Source organism: Hyperolius riggenbachi, chromosome 4, assembly GCF_040937935.1.
Source record: "Hyperolius riggenbachi isolate aHypRig1 chromosome 4, aHypRig1.pri, whole genome shotgun sequence".
NCBI lineage: Eukaryota > Metazoa > Chordata > Amphibia > Anura > Hyperoliidae > Hyperolius > Hyperolius riggenbachi.
In genome coordinates this window covers 104,432,214-104,452,345 of record NC_090649.1, presented here as the reverse complement: position 1 = coordinate 104,452,345, position 20,132 = coordinate 104,432,214, and the positions used below count along the sequence as shown (strand labels likewise).

The following is a 20,132-nucleotide window of genomic DNA, read 5'->3' as shown; positions in this document are numbered from 1 at the left end:
ATCATTGAGCTACCACAGCCCGGCGACCATATGGGCTTGAAAACCACCACGGCCTACACTCTCGCCACGGTGCGCACCAGTCCAGCACAGCCGTCACTACGCAAACAGCTGTTTGTGGTGCGTTACACAGTGAGTTTGGTGTGTCAGTGTGAAGCAGAACTCTAATTACACTTCCTGATTGATGTATACACATGCAAGATGTTTTAAAGCACTTTAGGCCTGCAATTTAGCATTCAATGTGATTTCTGCCCTCAAAACGCTGCTTTGCGTCACATCCAGATTTTTCCCCGGGACTTTGGGCATGTATCCCACTCCTTTAGAAACAGCAGCGCATCCACTTATTTCCATTCAGTGTTGTCACCTGTTCAGAGACCTAAATGGGAGAGAGAGACGTGTGCACATAGCGCATGAACCTTTAAGCACAAGTACACCCTGTGTAATCAAAACACACTGTGCAAGGAATTTCTGTCACCACATGCAGATTGGGGGTCACACCCCCCCCCCCCCCCCTTCGTTTCCCTGCTCACCAAATGTAAGCTTGAGTACAGGCACATCAACAATCACTGTCGGTTTACTCTACAAGACATAAGGACATCCGCCTCCACATAGCGTAAAAACCTTCTTTAATAATGTTAAAATCCCTAATACATATATGCGTACCAGATATTAGAGAAAATAAGGCATGTCTCAAACAGCCGCATACCGCTCTCCAGGCTTCCTCCCTGTTGCGCCGGCTGCTTCCGTCTATGTGTATCCTCTCAAGCGTGCGTGTTCAGAAGCTCCGCCCTACGCGTTTCGTCACTCTATGGGCGTGACTCATCAGGGGCTCACTCACTCACTCAGAGAGCCCCTGATGAGTCACGCCCATAGAGTGACGAATAACTATCATAAAGCAGGGGTGGGCAATGGATGGCCCACGGGCCGTTCCTGGCCCATTTACATGTCTTGTCTGGTCCACCGATGCAGGGCTAGATTGAGTGCATCTTGACCCTTGTATGTGAACTGACCAGTTCACTGTTCATAGCTCACTGACAGCTGCAGAAGTTATGTGTATTTTGAGGGACACGCTGCAAAATTATGTGTATTTTATGGGGAAACACTGCTGCATTATGTGTACTTCTGGATCATCTACTACTGGGGCACACCGATCAACTTAAACTGGGGAGGGGGCTGCTAGTACTAGGGCTAACCTGGCGACTTAAATTGGGGAGAGTGCTGCTTATACTGTGGCACACCTTGCTACCTATACTGCGGAAGGGGGCTACTAAATACTAGGGACACAACTGCCTACCTATACTGGGGGTGGGAAGCTACCTGAAAGGGGGGCGGCTAACTTATACAGGGGTACATTTGGTTTCCAGGATAGAGGGGGATGAGTGCATAGCCTACCTACGCTGGTACAACCCCTCAGTCAAGATCACTATGTGGTCCATGAATCAAAATGTTTGCCCACCCCTGTCATAGAAGGATTGAAAATCAAGAGGTATTGAAAATCATGTAGCCACCATTAAAGCTATTTTTTCACAGGGCAGGGTTGAAGGTGAAATAGATTTTTTTTCTTTATTGAGAACTTGTAATACAGGAATAAACAGTAGAGTCCCGTTTAACCGGAACTCAACTAACCAGCAGTCTTAAACAACAAGCACAAATCGCCAGCAGTACTCACAGTGGTGAAGGCCAACTTCTTAGGCTGTTTGTGGTCTCTGCTGTGCTTAAAGAGGAACTGTCACAAAAATCTTAAAATTTAAAACACATACAAATAAGAAGTTCATTTCTTCCTGAATAAAATGAGCCATAAATCGTACGTTGCTGTTACTTACAGTAGGTAGTAAAAATACGACATTACCGACAGGTTTTGGGCTAGTCCAACTCTCCATAGGAGATTCTCAGCATGGCCTTCATTCTTTATAAAGACACTCCCTGAAAAAGATTTATACAAAAATGCTGGCCAGCCTCCCTGCTCGCTGTACACTTTTTTGATAGGTGGACGGAGCAACTGCCATTCACTAAGTGCTTTTGAAAATAAAGAAAACCTTGAGAACGCCCCATGAAAACATGGACTAGTCCAAAATCTGTTGGTAATGTCATATTTCTACTACTTACTGTAAGTGACAGCAACATTGGAGAAAAGGGATTTATGGTTCATTTTACTCTGGAAGAAATGTACTTCTTATTTGTATATGTTTACATGTATTTGAAATGTTACGATTTTCATGCCAGAGGTCCTTTAAAGACTAGGTTCAATGGCTTAATACAGAGTCATGGTGTGTATGTAGAGTGGGGTGTAATACTGTATTAGCTAGGCTTATATTTAAAATTGAGTCTCAAACAACCAGAAAGCACACTTATCCAGCATCCATCAATCCTCATTGGTGCCAGATAACTGAGACCCTACTATAGCAAATTGTAAAAAGGGTTGTACAATCAGAATATTAAAACTTAAAAAAAATATAGCAAATAACTATTTTTGCATGAAGAACTGTTACCACATTATTAAAATTACCAGTTAAACCATAAAAAAAAATCTGTGCAAATCCATCAGTGAGAGACGCGTTATTACAAGAGAAAATAAATTGTCCTATGTTCCTCAGAATAAGTCCAACTTTGATTAATATTAGCAGTAATGGAAGATTTTCTTTTAAAATGAATGCCCTTTTTACAGTTATAAATGAGGAGTATTGAGTTTGAAATAATTTTGGGAGAGAACTAAAGTAGAACTCCAGTCTCCAGCCAATGCGTTAGTTTTGAACAGTGTGTAGAACAATTAGATCTTGTGCCATCAAAAAGACAAGGAATTAATTTCTCCATCTACAATGCAGTTGTGATGAAACGCGGAAAAGCCGCTGCCTCTCAAGGTGAGGCGGCTGTTTCCGCGTCCAGCATGGCGTCACAACGCGGAAAAAACGCCGCATGCCGCATAGGCAGAGCGGCGGAATCCGCATTGGGAACGGCGGAATCCGCTTTGGGAACGGCGGAAGCCGCATTGGAGGCGGCTCCCGGACTCAGTTCACTGGATACATTGCAAAACAGTACTGGTGTGGCTGGGACTGATAGTCCACCTAGATTCAGAGTGACACGCGCGCGCGCACAGAGGCAGAGCTTAAATAACAGCCAGAAGGGAGTCAGCTGACCAGGCGGGTCAGCTGACATTTTCCACTACTCTCATTGGTCCAGCAATTAGGGAGGTCCTGGAGAGGTCCTTGTGTATATATACTGCTGGCTGTTCACTTGCTCTTTGTCTGGCATTGCGAACACATACGTGGGAGCACTCAGACCCGTAGTCAGATCCTTAAGTGTGCCGGGACCAGCTGGAGCTGTAATCCTACACTTTGCTAGATTCTGTTGATAGCTTAAAGTACTAGTTTGATTGTGATTATCTGTTATGACCTTCTGCCTGCCTGACCATCCTCTTGTATTCTGATCTTGTACCTTGCTATTCTGATACTCTGTTGCCAAACCCCGGCTCGTCCTTAGACTCTGCTTCTGCCTCTTGATCTTGTACCTCGATATTTCTGATACCCTGTTGCCGAACTCTGCCTGTATCTAGACACCGCCTCTGCCTTCTGAATTTGTACTTTATCTGTCCGTGTGTTACGATCTGGCTTGTCTGACCTCGAGAACCAACCTTACTATTGGAGGCGGTTCCCCGTCCTGTTAGTGACACGTTCTCCTGAGTGTCACTCTCAGACTTACCTTCCTACTCGCAGCCTGACTCCTCCCGCCTTGGAGAGTTCAGGTCTTCGGAAGGAAGCCATGCAGTACTCCCCACTGCACTGAGGCTCAGTCCTCTTAGTGTTACTGTTACACCAAACACTACACTCTACTCTAGTACAGAGGTTAGCTGGAAAATCGGATTATCGGTGATACTGCAGATCACTTATAATCTGGTATACATCTGTATTCCCAGTGATACTGCAGATCACCGGTAATCAGATCCTCTCTGTGCTCCACCGTTCGTTACAGCAGTCAGTGAAAAACAAACAACAACCTACCCTCAAGAAAACACTTTTTTTTAACAGTCTGAAGAATATGTAATGACTTTTATCAGGGTTTATTTGCTGTTCCTATTAGCATTGGAAGAATTTAGCCACTTCCTATTCATTGCAGCAATGATCCATAAGACAGAAAGCAAGACACATTCGCATCCAGGAATGGGCTTTCGAGTAGTACTCTACTCAGATTCGAAATTCAAATGAAGTATAATGACTTCACCTGTGACCGTGGGATGGGGGGGGGGGGGCTTTAATTTACCCAGAAGTCTTTGTGCCATCTGTGTTTCATTACGCGCGATAGGCATAATGAAAGCCGCATTCCACCACTCACTTCTGTGCTTCCTCCTTCCGGTTTGAAAGAGGAAGTGTGTCAGTGAGTAATGCAACACAACTATCATTATGCCTATCATGCGTAATGGAATGCAGGCAGCCCAAAGACTTCTGGGTAAGATAACCTCCCATCCCGCGGTCACAGGTGAGGTCATTAGATTTCATTGGAATTTCGAATTCGAGTAGATTACTACTCAAAACCCCATGCCTATTCGCATCAATAGACAAAAAAAGGGATAAAAAACCTGCCCCATTCTTTAGAAGGCTGAAATGAATGTTTGGATGTTACATTTTTATTCTTTGTCCTTCTATTATCAGGATCCTTGGAGAAATATGTTTACAACAATATAAATGCTTCATTGATTGTGATACTATATAAATTATGTTGAACATGCACAGTTTATGTTGTTTAACTTATTTGTGATGTAGCTTTGTGCATTTCTACTTGCTCTTTTTAGCTTTGATTCCTGATGACAAGCATATTGAACTTTAGTGAATATTTAGACTCTGTTGAGTTATATTTGGAACTTCATTCTCTTTCATGTTTGCCGGATTCACACCAGGTCCATTTATTACGGAATGCTGGAGATGAAGTCACCATTACAGTCTACTATTTCAAGGAAGCACCTTCATTTCTTAAGATCCCACTAGGTAAGATTTCACTAATATCATGGCATAAAGTGTAACAACGCATCGGTGGGGAAAATAACATACACAGGGGCATAGTGTATAGGAAATCCAAAGTGTCTGTCATAAGTGCAGTAGCCTTAAGCTGGCCACTAACGGTCCAATTTCTAGCAAAAAATCGTTAGAGCGATCAGAAATTCTGCTCGGATTGGTTGTAAATAATCTCCATTGGTGGACACAATCGATTATGAACGAGTGAAAAAAATGTCGCCCCAATGAATTTTCGTCTAACGAAAATTTGGATTTTCTTGGTGGTCGTGATAGATAGGAAGCAAAGATTGGTTAGTTAATGGTGTAGTGAACGATTTTTCGTCCGATCAGAATTTCTGATCGCTCGAACGATTTTTCGCTAGAAATTGGACAGTTAGTGGCCACCTTTAACCTCTTGAGGACCGCAGTGTTAAACCCCCTTAAAGACCAGGCCATTTTCACTTAATAGGCCACTGCAGCTTTAAGGCCTCATTGCAGGGCCATCCAACTCAGCACACAAGTGATCCCCCCCCTTTTCTCCCCACCAACAGAGCTTTCTGTTGGTGGGGTCTGATTTCTCCCCAGATGTTTATTTTTTATATACATATTTGTTTTATTATTTCTTTAAATAAATATTTTTTTTTAATCCCCCCGCCAGCTAATTAGCATGATCAGCTGTCATAGGCTTCAGCCTATGACAGCTGATCACTTCCCAGCTTCTGGAGGGGACAGCTGTGTCACACGGCTGTCCCCAGTACAGCACTGCCTTAGATCGCAGCGCTGTACAGCAATAAAAGACGGCATTTTCACTGTCTAACAGTCTCCCAGCAGTGATCGCTGCTGTGAGACTGAAGGCAGAGTGGAGCTATCAGAGCGGGGATGTGCGCGCATCAGCGCGCACGATCGCCCGCAAACCACACCCCAAGGACTTTTAGCCACTCTGCATTAGGCGGTCCTGGGGCTGCCACCGCATCCACGCCCATCAGAGTATTGCGATCAGCAAGTAGTTAAACAGGTAGCGAGTAATCATTCTAAGCACCAGTCCAACCTGGAAACATTACATTTAATCCGGTTGTAGCCTTGATAAAAGCAAAAACATTTACCTGTATTACTGATAAATTTCAAAACCTGGATAATGTACTGGTTGAAGGCATAACATAGGCGACCAGGGTTTGAATCTCAGCGCTTCCTATTCAGTAAGCCAGTACATGTTCAGTAAGGAGCTCTTGGGCAAAACTCTTGAACACTGCAGGATGGTCTACTGGGCATGCCCTTAGTGGCTGCTGCACTCAAGCAAGCAATTTGAGTCTGAAAGAAGAAATGTGCTATGCAAATGTTAACATTATTATTGATAACAAAAAGAGTAGCAAAGTATGTTGACAGGCAATACAGCTATGATGTGGTATGCTGAGTGGGGAATAAGTGTTAAAGTGGACCCTAATTAAAAATACAAGATTTCTGAAATAAAATTTATTTTCTAAATTATAATAATAAATAGCAGCCTTTTTTTCAGCTGCATGATGACAAATATAAAATATTTTACATTTATTGGAAGAACCCCTCCCTTCCTTTCAAATTGCCAGGACAAAATCCGGCAAACTGGTGGAGAAGGTGGTGTCTGGCAATGGAGGAATTGCTAATGGCTGCCCCCAGTATAACCCTAGTAATGAAAAGAGAAAGATGAAAATCATGGACTGAAATGCTCATATGCTTAAAAAAGTGTTTATCTATCTTTGTATATGTCAGAGTGGTGCAACTAAATATTTTTTATTAAAAAAAAAATGTTTGGTTTGGGTCCGCTTTAAGCCACCTTGTACCTTCACCAGCACTCATCCAGCATGCTCTGACCAAACTAGATGATCTACAAGATGAGAAATGGAGGAGACAGTTGGCACTGCTGATCACTGCTTTATGGCAAATTACATGCAAACATGCACTTCACATAGTGATAGTAATAATGTCCATAAATGGCACATACCCATACAAGAGTGGAGAGAAGGTTGCTGTGCAGTATTATTAGTTTGCAAATAAAGTTAGACACTCAAATTAGCAAAAAAAAGGATCTAAATTCCAAGACCATGGCAATGGGAGGCATTTACAGAGTGGGGGGGGGGGGGGTCGTAAAATTCCTTTTCATGTCTCTGAAAAGTAGTCTTTGTTTATTTTTGTTTTTTAAATGTACTTATGTGCATTTATGTTTTCTGGAAAAAAAAAACAATGATTGTTACTTTTTTTTTTTATTCCTCTCAAAGGAAATTTGAGGAACTTTTCCAATGTGTAGTAGGATCCAAAATTATTTTTTTTTTCCGCTACGAGGGACCTCTCTTACAGGTTAACAATTCTTGCTGATGTTATGGAGATGATATTAACAGCTATGCAGGATCACAATAGGCCAAAGTCCAAAGTCTAGCCCAGGGGTGGGCAAACTATGACTTGTGGGTTGTGTCTGGCTCTATTTGTCTTCTGGCCTGGGGATAAGGTGGAATCTTCCTCTGCGTGCCAGCTCCTTCCTTGGCCATTTCACCCCCGAATGCAGAGTTAGGCACGAGGAGAGTGCTGCAGCATAACTCACCAACCATTCAGCACCGATCTGTTCTCAGCCATCACAGCAGCTTTTTGCTATGACTCCTCCAGCATCTGCAGTCATAGAGAAAACACACTGTGACTGCTGAGGACAAATCAGCACTGAGTGCTTGATGAGTTATGCTGTAGCATACTCTGTGCACCTAACTCAGCATTCAGGGTTGCAATGGCTGGCGAAAGAGACAGCAGGGAGAAGAGGACTTCTGCCCGATATGCAGGCCAGACAAAAAGATAAAATGGTGGGGGATCTGGTATATACTTTGGGGCTCTGAAGCATTGTATGTATGCTCCTGGCTTCAGTGTAAGGTTTGCACAAATAAGAGCATGCTTCCTCTCAGAACTAATTGTTAATACTGCACTGCTGTTGATATTACTTAATGAAAAAAAAAAACAGGCAGTAATTACTCCCGGTATCAGAGTCTCTGGCTGCCAGGTATGCAGTTGCCTCCCCGTCTGTAAAATAAGTGTGCTGTTCCCAGGTTGCACTGCCTGCACTGTCTGCATACAGGGGGACTTGTTCAACATTCACCCTTTCTTGTAGCAGACCTTGTTTTAATATATACTCAAAACAATGAAGTAGACAGTTGTAAAATGTAAGGTCACTAGGCATCCCAACCTCATTTTACGCTTCAAGGCCAAACATTATGCAAATCTGCTGCCTTATCCAGCCCCTCCATCAAATTTAAACACTGACTATAAAGTACTGAAGATAGAGAAAACACCATGGCATTTTTCTGCAGGGGGCAGGGCTACACAGTGAAAGTTTGTGGATACCTTCCTATTAAAAGACCCGTGGAATGTACAATTTATGCTAGAGGTCCGCTTTAAGTAGTGAATGAGCATTACTTAGATTGATCTGTGCTAAGACTCCATCAATGACAGCAAGATGTAAATAATAATTAAACATCAGCTTGTTAGTTTAATACTCTCTTTTCCTTTTTTAGGCTCTCCAGATCCACCAAGTGACCATAGCAGTGGGACTTCATCGCCTCTTTTTGATAGTGGTTTACATTTAAATGGAAACACATCAAACACGGTATGAAAAAATGAGGATTGTCAAGTGACCATTAAAATTAATAAGGAAGTAATCTGGCAGTCTGTGTGTACTATCAAAAACTAACACTAGTGTCTCTAAAAAATTAAAATAACCCACATTATGTATACTTAATATTAAAAAAGATGACACTTAAAATAATGGCAACTTGAAAAACATTCAGAGTATGGCACTAGGCAGCTCCAGCTGTTCCAGATGTTTTTTTCACTCCAAAATTCTGCCACTCTATGCACTCCATCCACTGATGATACTATCTAGACACTGATGCCCTTAGCTCTGGTATTTTCTGCAGGGTCTGTTTGCCCTACTCCTCCTACAGCAATCCCTGGCCAAAGCATTGCCATTTCCACTGCGTTTACAATGGTCATTACGTACTGACCACCTGGAAAACCCAGCATTAAATTCACTGCTCTTTCTTTTGAAAATGTAAATTTACACTACCAATATGTTGATACTTTACCTGTCATTTAACTGCATTTATAAACTTTATAGTCGATTTTTCCAAATACTACAAGGTCTTTTAGAAAATTATTTTTCTTCTTGTTGCCACTGTTCTCCTTAACATACCCTGCATATTTGATGATTCTAGCAAGTATGGGGGCTTCGCTATGAACTTGCTATTAGCTTTGCTCAATTTGGTGGCCTTTGACTTGAATGTTAAATTAAATGTGAACACAAACTGTGGATAAGAAAATTTGCTATAAAAAACAATTGAGGAGTGGTCATTATTCACCGAAGACTGTTCGTCTGCGAAAGCATTTGGCTATCCCTATTGCTATGTATATTTGAAGTCCATGGTGGAATTTTTGTGAGAACTGTAGAATCACTGATGGTGGTGGTAGGAGTTAACAACAGATGGGTGAGGGTACAGCTCAGTATCAGGAAATTTGGTTTTCTACATAGTTGTGTGCCCAGAATCCAAATCCTACTCCAGTGTATGGTTAACTACTGTACATTCTGGCGTATAAGACTACTTTGTAACCCATGAAAATCTTCTGTAAAGTCAGGGGTTGTCTTATACGCTGGGTGTCATTGATGCCGGGTGATACGCCCTTATCCTGTGACTCTCAGATCTCGCTGCTGAGGACTGTAGTAAAGCGGTGCAGGCGCACATGTGCGAGATCTGAAAGGCAGAGGAGGGGGTAAATAGGATACAAGGGTGGGCCAGACGGGTGAAAGAGGCATGTTTTATGAGCACAGTGTGATTTATTCTTCCATACAGGGAGAGCTGAGCAATCCACTTAGGGAGAGGGAGAGTTGACCAATCCAACCAGTCAATCGCCTATATACTGTTATATAGTGGGTACCACATACAGGACAGCACCAGTATCTGTTCATACATAGCACCAGTATATAATGTTTTCTTTTTATTATTTGGTGTGTGCTAGAAGAGGGGTAGTCTTATACGGAGAGTATATCCCAAACTCTATATTTTAATTGTAAAAGTTGGGGGGTCGTCTTCTACGCCCAGTCGTCTTATACGCCGGAATATATGGTAATTTTGTTAGTGTGAGCTCTTTATATGACTAGCAGATTCAATGTAAACATAAAGGACATGAACACAGGAAATGTTACAGTCTCATTATACATATGTAAGTTATGCAAGGATTTCAAAAGCCTGTATAGCAGCAAGATATGTGTCTGTCAAAAAGTACCATTAGCTTCCCTACAGAATGGCTTGATCTTTATTGCAATAAATATTGTAAAGTCCATTATCTTCTAGGTTAATATCAGCTTAAGGCACTCACTGTAAGTTATGAGTTAAGAAGATACGATTTTATGTAAACATACAAAAAACTCTCTTGATATGTAATTCCTGATCATGTTTTAGAGGACACTGTGATTGTCCTTGCTGTGGATAGAATTATTCATATAATTATATTGTTATGGTATATATTGCATATTCATTTGCTCTGAGTAATTGTAGTGTACTTGAATTTTGTGCACCGTCAAATCCAGGAGCTGTCCTTGAATTGACATGTAAGTGCCAAAGCCTTCGTTAATCCTATACTGTGCCCTGCTTCAGGAAATTAATGATTAAAAATGACTTTTTCCTTTAATTAAATGTGATTTGTAAAAATAATTAAAACTCTGTTCTTCTGAGCATTGGAAATATCCAAATTAATATTCATTAGCGGACCGGACAACTGAATGACCTTTTTTTCCTACACTTATTTCTTGACAGTTCTAAAGTCGTATGACAACTATACAATGACATATAATGGAACTATAACCAGTTGGGCACAATAGACAAGACAGGGAAACTTTTAAGTTTAGCTGAACAAGAAACCATCCAGCACTTAGACCTATTTACAGTACTGGACAAGATTAATTGAGGAATAAAGGGGCAGAACTGGTGTAAAGGTAGGGAAGATGGCCAGATATTGATATTGATTGAGATATTGATAAGTGGCTCAGAATACCTGTTCCATTTCTGCACCAGGTTTGCTCCATTTCCCTTGAGGTGGTTTTGAGAAACATATTGTATAAAACTCTTTATTCTGAACAATGTTCTTTGAAAAAATATATAGTAAATGTTTGCCTTTTGCTAAATCTTATGTCACCTAATTCACATTCTTAAATTTATCAGTGATGCCAGCATCTTTACTACTGGCAAGGTGAATCACTATGGATTTTTTTCCCTCTGTGATATGAGCAAGAAGATCACCTATTCTCTTAGAATGCTCCGGGGCAGAAGGCTGCATGAATTAATTGCCTAAGCTAAATATCAGTGGGTGGGCAGGGTTACTACCAATATTCAGCAATATATAGATACAAGAAGCCTTTCTGATGCAGAATCTAGGATAATTTAGGTAAAAATGGGTATTCTAATTTATTTCAATTTTCTATATTTCATTGAGGTTCTCTTTAACCACTTGCCGACCGCACGCTTATACCGTGCGTCGGCAAAGTGGCAGCTGCAGGACCAGCTGATTAATCAGGAAGCAGCCGCTCGCGCGAGCGGCTGCTTCCTGTCAATTCACGGCGGGGGGCTCCGTGAATAGCCTGCGGGCCGCCGATGGCGGCTCGCAGGCTAAATGTAAACACAAGCGGAAATAATCCGCTTTGTTTACATTGTACGCCGCTGCTGCGCAGCAGCGCCGTAAGGCAGATCGGCGATCCCCGGCCAATTAGCGGCCGGGGATCACCGCCATGTGACAGGGGACGTCCTGTCACTGGCTGCACAGGACGGATAGCGTCCTGTGCAGCCCGGATCACTGGGGGGGAAAGGTAGGAGAGGGAGGGGGAGAATGTCGCCGCGGAGGGGGGCTTTGAGGTGCCCCCCCGCAACATGCCTGCAGGCAGGAGCGATCAGACCCCCCCTGCACATCATCCCCATAGGGGGGAAAAAAGGGGGGCGATCTGATCGCTCTGCGTGCACCCTGATCTGTGCTGGGGGCTGCAGAGCCCACCCAGCACAGATCACAACAAACAGCGCTGGTCCTTAAGGGGGGGTAAAGGGTGGGTCCTCAAGTGGTTAAATTGTCCAACAATTAGGTACAACGTAAGGAGTGTTTCACATATGTTGAGGTAGTGTAATATTTATTAACATAAAATAAATCAATAAATAAAGCATAAATCTGCTTACACATCACAGGCAATCTCAGAAAAGTAGTAACTACGCTGAAATTGCTGAACTGAATTCATTGCCACTTATTACTGTACAATTAGTCAGCTCTGGTCTGTTATTTCTTAAAAGTATTCTTCATGCTTCACGTTTACGTAAGCACTCCAGCATAAGTAGCTGGTCTGATGACAACAATTCCTTCAAGCACTTCATAAGAAGGCTGCTTAAAATGTAAACATCCTGAATACTCCACTTCTCGGCTCCCGCAGTATGACTAGGCTTGTTTACTTTGCATTTGTGCTTCATCTGCAGAGCACAGTGCAAGAAAATTGTATTCATTTTCATATTTCCATTATACATTTCCACTACAATAATAATAATTACATCCTCTGGAATTTCAAGACTATGCAGAATTACAGAACCACAGGCATTAGACAAAACTTTGCAAAAATTGTGTTGCCCTAAGCTGAGGACAAATAAAGTGCACTTTATTTGTTTGACGTGACCCTGTGTCTTTCTGTATGATTTTGAACATATATCTTGTACCAATTCCCTGGCATGGATTCACGGAGGATTTGGCATATGGATCGTATGGATTAAGCACGCAGCACTTTTGTATTGAATATGGTATTGATTGATTTGTCAATGTAATTTTGCAAGTTTACTTATAGCTTTCTTCACATTATATTTCTGCAACTCAAGCCTATTTATACCTGCCCTAGATAAATAGTTATGATCATCAATTGTACTTATTTGAAATATATTTATTGATTACTATTTCCCCCATATACATATTTATTTTATTCTTGCTGCCTCCCACCGCCCGTGTACGCTAAGCAGCCCGCCCTCGTTTTATCTTGTTCCCCTTGTTGCATTTTGTTTTGTGATGATGTTTGTGATTTTGTATCACTTTCATAAGCGTGTAATAAAGGTGAATTTTATATTTTCTGACTCACTGGTGCGTTGTGAGATCCTTTTTCTCATGTTATGATATGCCATGTCTTTATATCCCCAGGCTCGCACAGTGTGTGAGTGTGTGTGTGTGTGTGGGGGGGGGGGGGGGTATTAGTATTTCACAGACTATTGCTGTGCTCTCTGGATCCTCTTTTTTGATTGCATTGGGTTCTAATGAACCTGTTTGGTTCTGAAAGCCTCTATAGGACCCTGAAACTTTACTCTGCTTCATTAAGTATGCCTTTCTTTACCCAAGGTTAATCTCAGGTTGCCTTTAAGAAAACTTAAAGGGGAATTAAAGAGAGAGGTATATGGAGGCTGCCATGTTTATTTCCTTTTAAGCAATACCAGTTGCCTGGCAGCCCTGCTGATGCTCTGCCTCTAATATTATTAGCCATAGCCCCTGAACAAGCATGCAGCAGATAAGGTGTTTCAGACTTTAAAGTCAGATCTGACAAGACAAGCTGCATGCTGGTTTCTAGTGTTATTCAGATACTACTGCAGAGGATTAGACCAGCAGGCCTGCCAGGCAACTGGTATTGATCAAAAGGAAATAAATATGGCAGCCTCCGTATACCTCTTACTTCAGTTCCCCTTTAAATTGACCACAAAATCTCTTTAACGGGTATATTTCTACTACATTTTATATACAAAATATTCATTTAAGACTTCTGTGAACTGTGTTATTGCTTTATTAATTTGTTTATTTAATCTCAATTAGTATAATGTGACACAACTTTGGTGGGATTGATATCTTTAAGCTTGGTTTCTCATGGTCTAATATTATTCCTTGATCCTAGAGAAAACCTTCTCCACCTACTGTTCAGCCTGCTGTTATCAAAAGTTAATTTTGAATAAAGAAATGCATTATCGTAGCATGGTATCTTTACATATATTTCTATAATGCTTTGAAGAATAAAGCTACGCTTCTATCCTTTTTTGTTAAAGGCTGACATTAAAAGCAGCAATTTTCCTTCTTTCTAGGCCCCCTCTTCACCATCCTCTCCGACAATTAAAGAATCCAAGTATGAGAAAAGATGGGTTGACGATCTTTCAGTTCCTTTACTAATGGCAAGGATCTCCCGGTTCAAGCCTTCTACAGTGAAGTTAAGGTTTGCATCACTCTACATAACCAGCTTAGTTTCTTCAACCAAGAACAGATCACTTTTGTGTTAAACCCACTACAACACTTAGGGCCCGTTCGCACTTGAGCGATTAGTGGGTGATTCCTGTAATCGCCAGTTTTTAAACCGCTAGTGCAATTTAATGTATATGGCTGTGATCTTACTGTCGTGATTGGCACAGATTGCTGGCAATTTGCAATTAGCGCCAATCGCAAAATGCATTACATGCAGCATTTTGCCACGATTCTGGAGCGATTGCGGTACAGTGTTTAACAAAGTGCTGAGACCGATCGCTCTAAATCGTGGAAATGTGAGCAGTGATTTTACTGCGCTAATTGTGGTAAGATCACCCGCGCTTTCGCGATTTGTAGTGTGAATGGGCCTAAAGTGCTGAAAACAGGTAGTTTGGGTACTGGGTGTCTTCACTCAGAGAAACGATCTGCTTTAGCAAAAGATGGTGAGTTGGGAGCTCACAGCTGATTCCAAAATTACATCAGATGTGAGGTTGGGTGTGTCCAAGAAAGCTTCAGGGGAAGGTTACACATTGGGCTTTTTAATGAAAAAGCATTGCAGAGCCAATATATACTACATCATCTAATAAAAAAGCCAAAATGCATTGCCACCAACCGTTCAATTCACCTTCTACAGAGCTAACATATCAGAACAGGTCTAGGAGGACACATATTTGACAAACTGTGTTTGTTCACCAAATAATGGAACCATAATACTGCATGACAATGAATGAATGATTGAATAACTAGTTTGCCAAGTACAAATTGTGACACAGCAATCTTTTAGGCAATGTTTTAATACATGGGTAAAGATGATCTGATGTTAAAGGGGTACTCTAGGGGGCTCGGGGGAAAATGAGTTGAGCTTACCCGGGGCTTCTAATGGTCCCCCGCAGACATCCTGTGCCTGCGCAGCCACTCACCGATGCTCCAGCCCCGCCTCTGGTTCACTTCAGGAATTTCAGACTTTAAAGTCTGAAAACCACTGCGCCTGCGTTGCTATGTCCTCGCCCCCGTTGATGTCACCAGGAGCGTACTGTGCAGTCGCAGACCATACTGGGCCTGCGCAGTACGCTCCTGGTGAAGAAGATGCTTGTCATGCTATTTTAAACTAATAAAAGAGCTATAATATTACAGATGGCGCTGGCTTGACTGTGGAGGAGTGGGTGGAGTCATGCAAATTATTATTTTTTTTCTTTTGAGCCAAATATGCATCCAGAACCACAGGTTTACAACACAGGTATGGCCTTACAAAGTTAGTAAAAAAAAATCACATGACACTTAATACTTATCACAAATATGAACATAATCATAGCTTTGTGTTTCTGTGTTTTCTGAATTGACAAGATCACGTTCTCCTACAAAAACGCTCTTGATGGAGAATTTGTGGAGAAGCACATGACATGTTTCATGTGTTTGATTTATAAGTCTCTTCTTATGCAAAATGATATTCCCCATAAAAACGTAACATAATACCCCAGCACTAAATACTGTGAACAAAGCATAACACTCCTAGGACCATATGCAATTGACTTTTTCTCCTATGTTTTTTCCTAGGAGATTATTTTTCATCTTCTCTTTAAAATAACTTTTCAGCACTTTGCAATTGAAAAAGTACCAAAAAGTAGTTGAAAAACTACTAACAAAATTATTTTGAGTATTTTCTTGCTTGCTAGTGGTTTAAAATGCATTTTAGTTGCAAAAATATTACTTAGGAGACAAATCAGTGGAAAGGGTATCTTACATATGGACCCTAGTGTCTAACACTTACACTGCACTTATCATTGAAAAACTATCCAAAACCCTAGCAGTATGCCCACTAAAATGCCTCTAGAATGATGAATTTAAGAAGAAGATTGCTACACCTAGATGATCCAACCAAGGTTTCACTGCCAGATATGCAATGAGCGCAAGGCTGTGGATGGTGCATCAACTGTTTTTGATCTTTTTAGAATATCTGTTTTTTTGGCATGGCTCTGGAATCCCCATTCATTTGAATTCAAGTTGGATTATACTACTAAAACTAAAATTTCAGTAACTACTCTTAGTTGTACTAAAGAACATTTGAAAGTACCCCCAAGCATTCCCTGTGTGTGTTACCTTCACTGCAGAGAACAGTAGAAGCTTGCTCATCTCTGGTCAGCAGCAAATGCAATAATTGCCAGCTAAAACTTTCTGCATGTGTCTCCACTCTGACCTCCTCTCTCTGCTGAATAGACACATCACTCTAGCAACAGCTCACTTCAGCAGAAAAGGCGGGGGCAGAGGGAAGACACAGGCATGGGGAGATTCTTACCTTTGACCAGAGATAAGCAAAATTCTACTGCTCTCTGCAGTGAAAATAAACAATTTTACACACAGGGAATACTTGGGAATGCTTTCAAATGTTCTTTTATGTAATTAAGAGTAATTAGTGAAATTTTAGTTTTGGGAGTATAATCCCAATTTAAGTGGTTCCTTTTCCAAAAAATTCCAGGTACTGGGATTCCTGCTGCTTGAAGAGCTGCTTCATTTGTATAGACTAATTTAATAGCAATAAAATGTTGATATGTCTGCATATGTTTTAAAAGAAAAAAACATTATACACACACATAGTTAAAATATAGCTCTGAGTACTTTTAATTTATTACGTGGTTATCCTTGATACAATTATTACATAACACTTCTCTGTATTAAAGCAATGCATTTTGCAGTTAAAATTAGCTCAGGCAATGGTGTTCATTTAACTAAGATAAATTAGAACATCATTATAAATTAATTACAAGTGTGGAAATGGCATTAGTAGTTTAATGTGAGAAATGATAGCTCTGCATTGCTGAACTTTGTGACCTAAAGGAAAATATACAGATTTCTACTTAGCCTAGTATTATAATAACTTCCTCAGACCTCAGAGCAGTTTTTAATAGGTTCTATATAAAGGATAAAGGGGTTGAGTTCTGGTAGGAAAACATATTGGGATATTTTTAGAAATAATTTTAATCATAACTTAAACAGATCTGTTTAAAAATATAAGATACGGGGAAAAATATGCTTATATGTTTCTATACTTTATTTTTATGTCAAAATTACATAAAATACAAATTGCAGCAAAAGTCTAAACAAAACAAAAACACAAATCTGCTGTTGCAATAACATAGAATTGTACAAATAGTGGTACACGTGCATATTAAAGACATTGTACTTTACACTGCCTAATGGGGTGCGACAGGGCTGTCACCCGGACTCTTTAACCTATGCATTGAGCCTTTGATTCATTTCATTCAGAGTGATGCAAAAATAAAGGGAATAACTGTACAAGGCGATGAAATGAAAACAATGGCGTATGCAGATGACCTCCTGTTGGTACTAAGAGACCCAGTGGAGTCCTTGTATAGATGTGAGAAAATTTTAAACAGCTTTGGAGCTAGTTCAAATTTTAAGATAAACATGCATAAATCCGTAATTTTAAATCTCGGTTGCTCACAAGAAACAAGAACAAGGGTGCAGGAGTATAATAAATTTGCTTGGGCTAAAGTAACAAAATATTTGGGGGTAAAACTTTGTTGTGATGCAATAAAACTATATGATTACAATTATAAAAATGTGATGGAAGAGAGCAAAAAAAAACAAAACTTAAAGGATGGAATCAACCTTACTTTAACCCGTTAGACAGAATTTCAATAATATAGATGTGTATCTTGCCAAAAATGTTGTTTCCCATGCAGTGCGTTCTGATTGCCCTCCCGAGCTTATGGTTCAGAGGGTGGAACAGACTCTTCCAGGATTTTATCTGGGCCAGAACCTCACGCAGAATAAGTTACAATATAATTTGCAGAGATAAAACAAGGGGTGGGATGGCAGCCCCAGACATTCTAGCATACTACAACAGCATACATTTAACAAGAGTTATTGATTGGAAACTGGAATACTCGATGAGGTCAGGTAAAAAATTATGGAGCAAATTAGACAAAGAAGAGATACATTTTAATCTGTTATTTGCTTGGCATCTCGCCCATGTACATAAATTTGGAGGAGGCCATCACACCCCTTAACCTCCTTGCCGGTTATCCCGAGCTCAGCTCGGGGTAACCTGCGCAGGAGGATTTCTCAGGCCCCACTGGGCCGATTTTCACAATTTTTTTTATTGCACGCAGCTAGCACTTTGCTAGCTGCGTGCATATCTCGATCGCCGCCGCTCACGGTCGATTCACCGCTACCCGCCGTGCCGCCCCCCCCTCCAGACCCCTTGTGCAGCCTGGTCAATCAGTGCCAGGCAGCGCTGAGGGGTGGATCGGGATTCCCTCTGACGTCCCGATGTCAATGATGTTGCCAAGGCAACGGGGAAGCCGAGCAGGAAATCCCATTCTAAACGGGATTTCCTGCTTGCAAAGATCGCCGCCGGCGATCGGAGTAGGTAGGGGGATGCCGCTTGTCAGCGGCTATCATGTAGCTAGCGCTAGGCTAGCTACATGAATTTTTAAAAAGAAATTTAAAAAATGTGCTGCGCCGCCCCCTTGCCGACATAATTGGAACGGCAAGGGGGTTAATAAAACCCACTTTGGGAAGTCTTTATATCCAAATAAAAAAATGGCAGACAGGGGTAGGCCTTTCACCCGAACACGGTAAATCCAGCGCTGGAGACTTGGGCGCAGCAGCGCAGGAGACTTGGGCGCAGCCGGCGCCACCATAGGCCGTAATAGGAACTACGGCTATCGCAGGCACATGGAGTAACTTCAGCGCCGTCAGAAGACGGATCTGAAGTTGCTTTTAAAACAATAATTCGGCTTCCAGCTATTGCTGGAAGCCGAATTATTTCATTCCCCCACTATCCATGTCGGCCTGGAGGGGGAATAGTAATTAAGACGGCCCGGACTTGTGCGGCAGCAGGATTAGCCATATACTGGCTGTGTCCTGCGCCCAAGTCTCCGGCGCCGTTCTCTCTCGTACGCCTTTCACCCATTACATCATTAAATCATAACCTGAGGTTTCCGCCTGCATCTTCAGCATCATGGTTCTCCCAAAATGGATTGAATACAGACACACGCTTAATTCATATTTATGGGGATAAGGACCTGGGGATCACCGGACTGATGGAGGAATCACGAGCAAATACTACCTGGTGGTTTACCCAGGTTAAGAGCTATGTGGATAAAAATATGCCCATTAGGAAGGTTGTGAACTTACTTGAAAAATGTCTCCTTCCTAATTAAAGACCACCTCAAATATTGTCTTCACTGTATGACTCTTTAAAAATCACCAATCAATGTGATCTCCCGCCTTACTGTAAAAAATGGGAACTTAACTTAAAAACTTAATTGAGAGAAAAATGGCCAATAATTTGGTCCACTATATGGATGAGCCCTGATTCAGACGTACAGTGGATGCAATTCAAGGTGGTATCCAGGTGGTACTTAACGCCAGAACGGGCAGGTAAATTTAGCTCAGGGCTGGGCGATGTTTGCTGGAGATGCGGACGGACTGGGGGGTCAGAAATACATATGTGGTGGAGTTGCCCGTTGGTTTCTCCTTTTTGGAAAAAATTAATGGATCTTGGAAAACAAGTGATAGACATGAATTTCAACCTGTCTGTAATTAACACAATATTTGGCATAACAGAGCAGAAGGAAAGTAGAGAATGCACCTTCTTAAAAGAGGTGGGCACTTTTTATTTGAGAAAGCTAATTGCCAAAAACTGGAGGAGTCTGGACCATCTCTAATTTTCAGATTGGCTTAGGGAAATGGCTATCGTTTATGAAAGATCAAACACTTTCATACCGAAAATGAATTCAATTCAATACAGAACATCTAGAGAAGTTTGGGCCAATATAAAGAAAAATACATCTCTCATGGTTATATAGTAGAGGCATTAAAAGGTGAACC

At 41.4% G+C, this 20,132-nt stretch overlaps 1 protein-coding gene across 1 annotated transcript in view; it reads left to right on the top strand.

Moving 5' to 3' along the window:
* SNTG2 (syntrophin gamma 2) overlaps nt 1-20,132 on the top strand; it is a 522,646-nt gene that overhangs the window by 344,166 nt on the left and 158,348 nt on the right. The window contains exons 7-9 of the mRNA XM_068279105.1: nt 4,886-4,973; nt 8,507-8,598; nt 14,123-14,250. Coding sequence (XP_068135206.1) covers nt 4,886-4,973; nt 8,507-8,598; nt 14,123-14,250 — 308 coding nt within the window. The remainder of the gene's footprint in view (nt 1-4,885; nt 4,974-8,506; nt 8,599-14,122; nt 14,251-20,132) is intronic.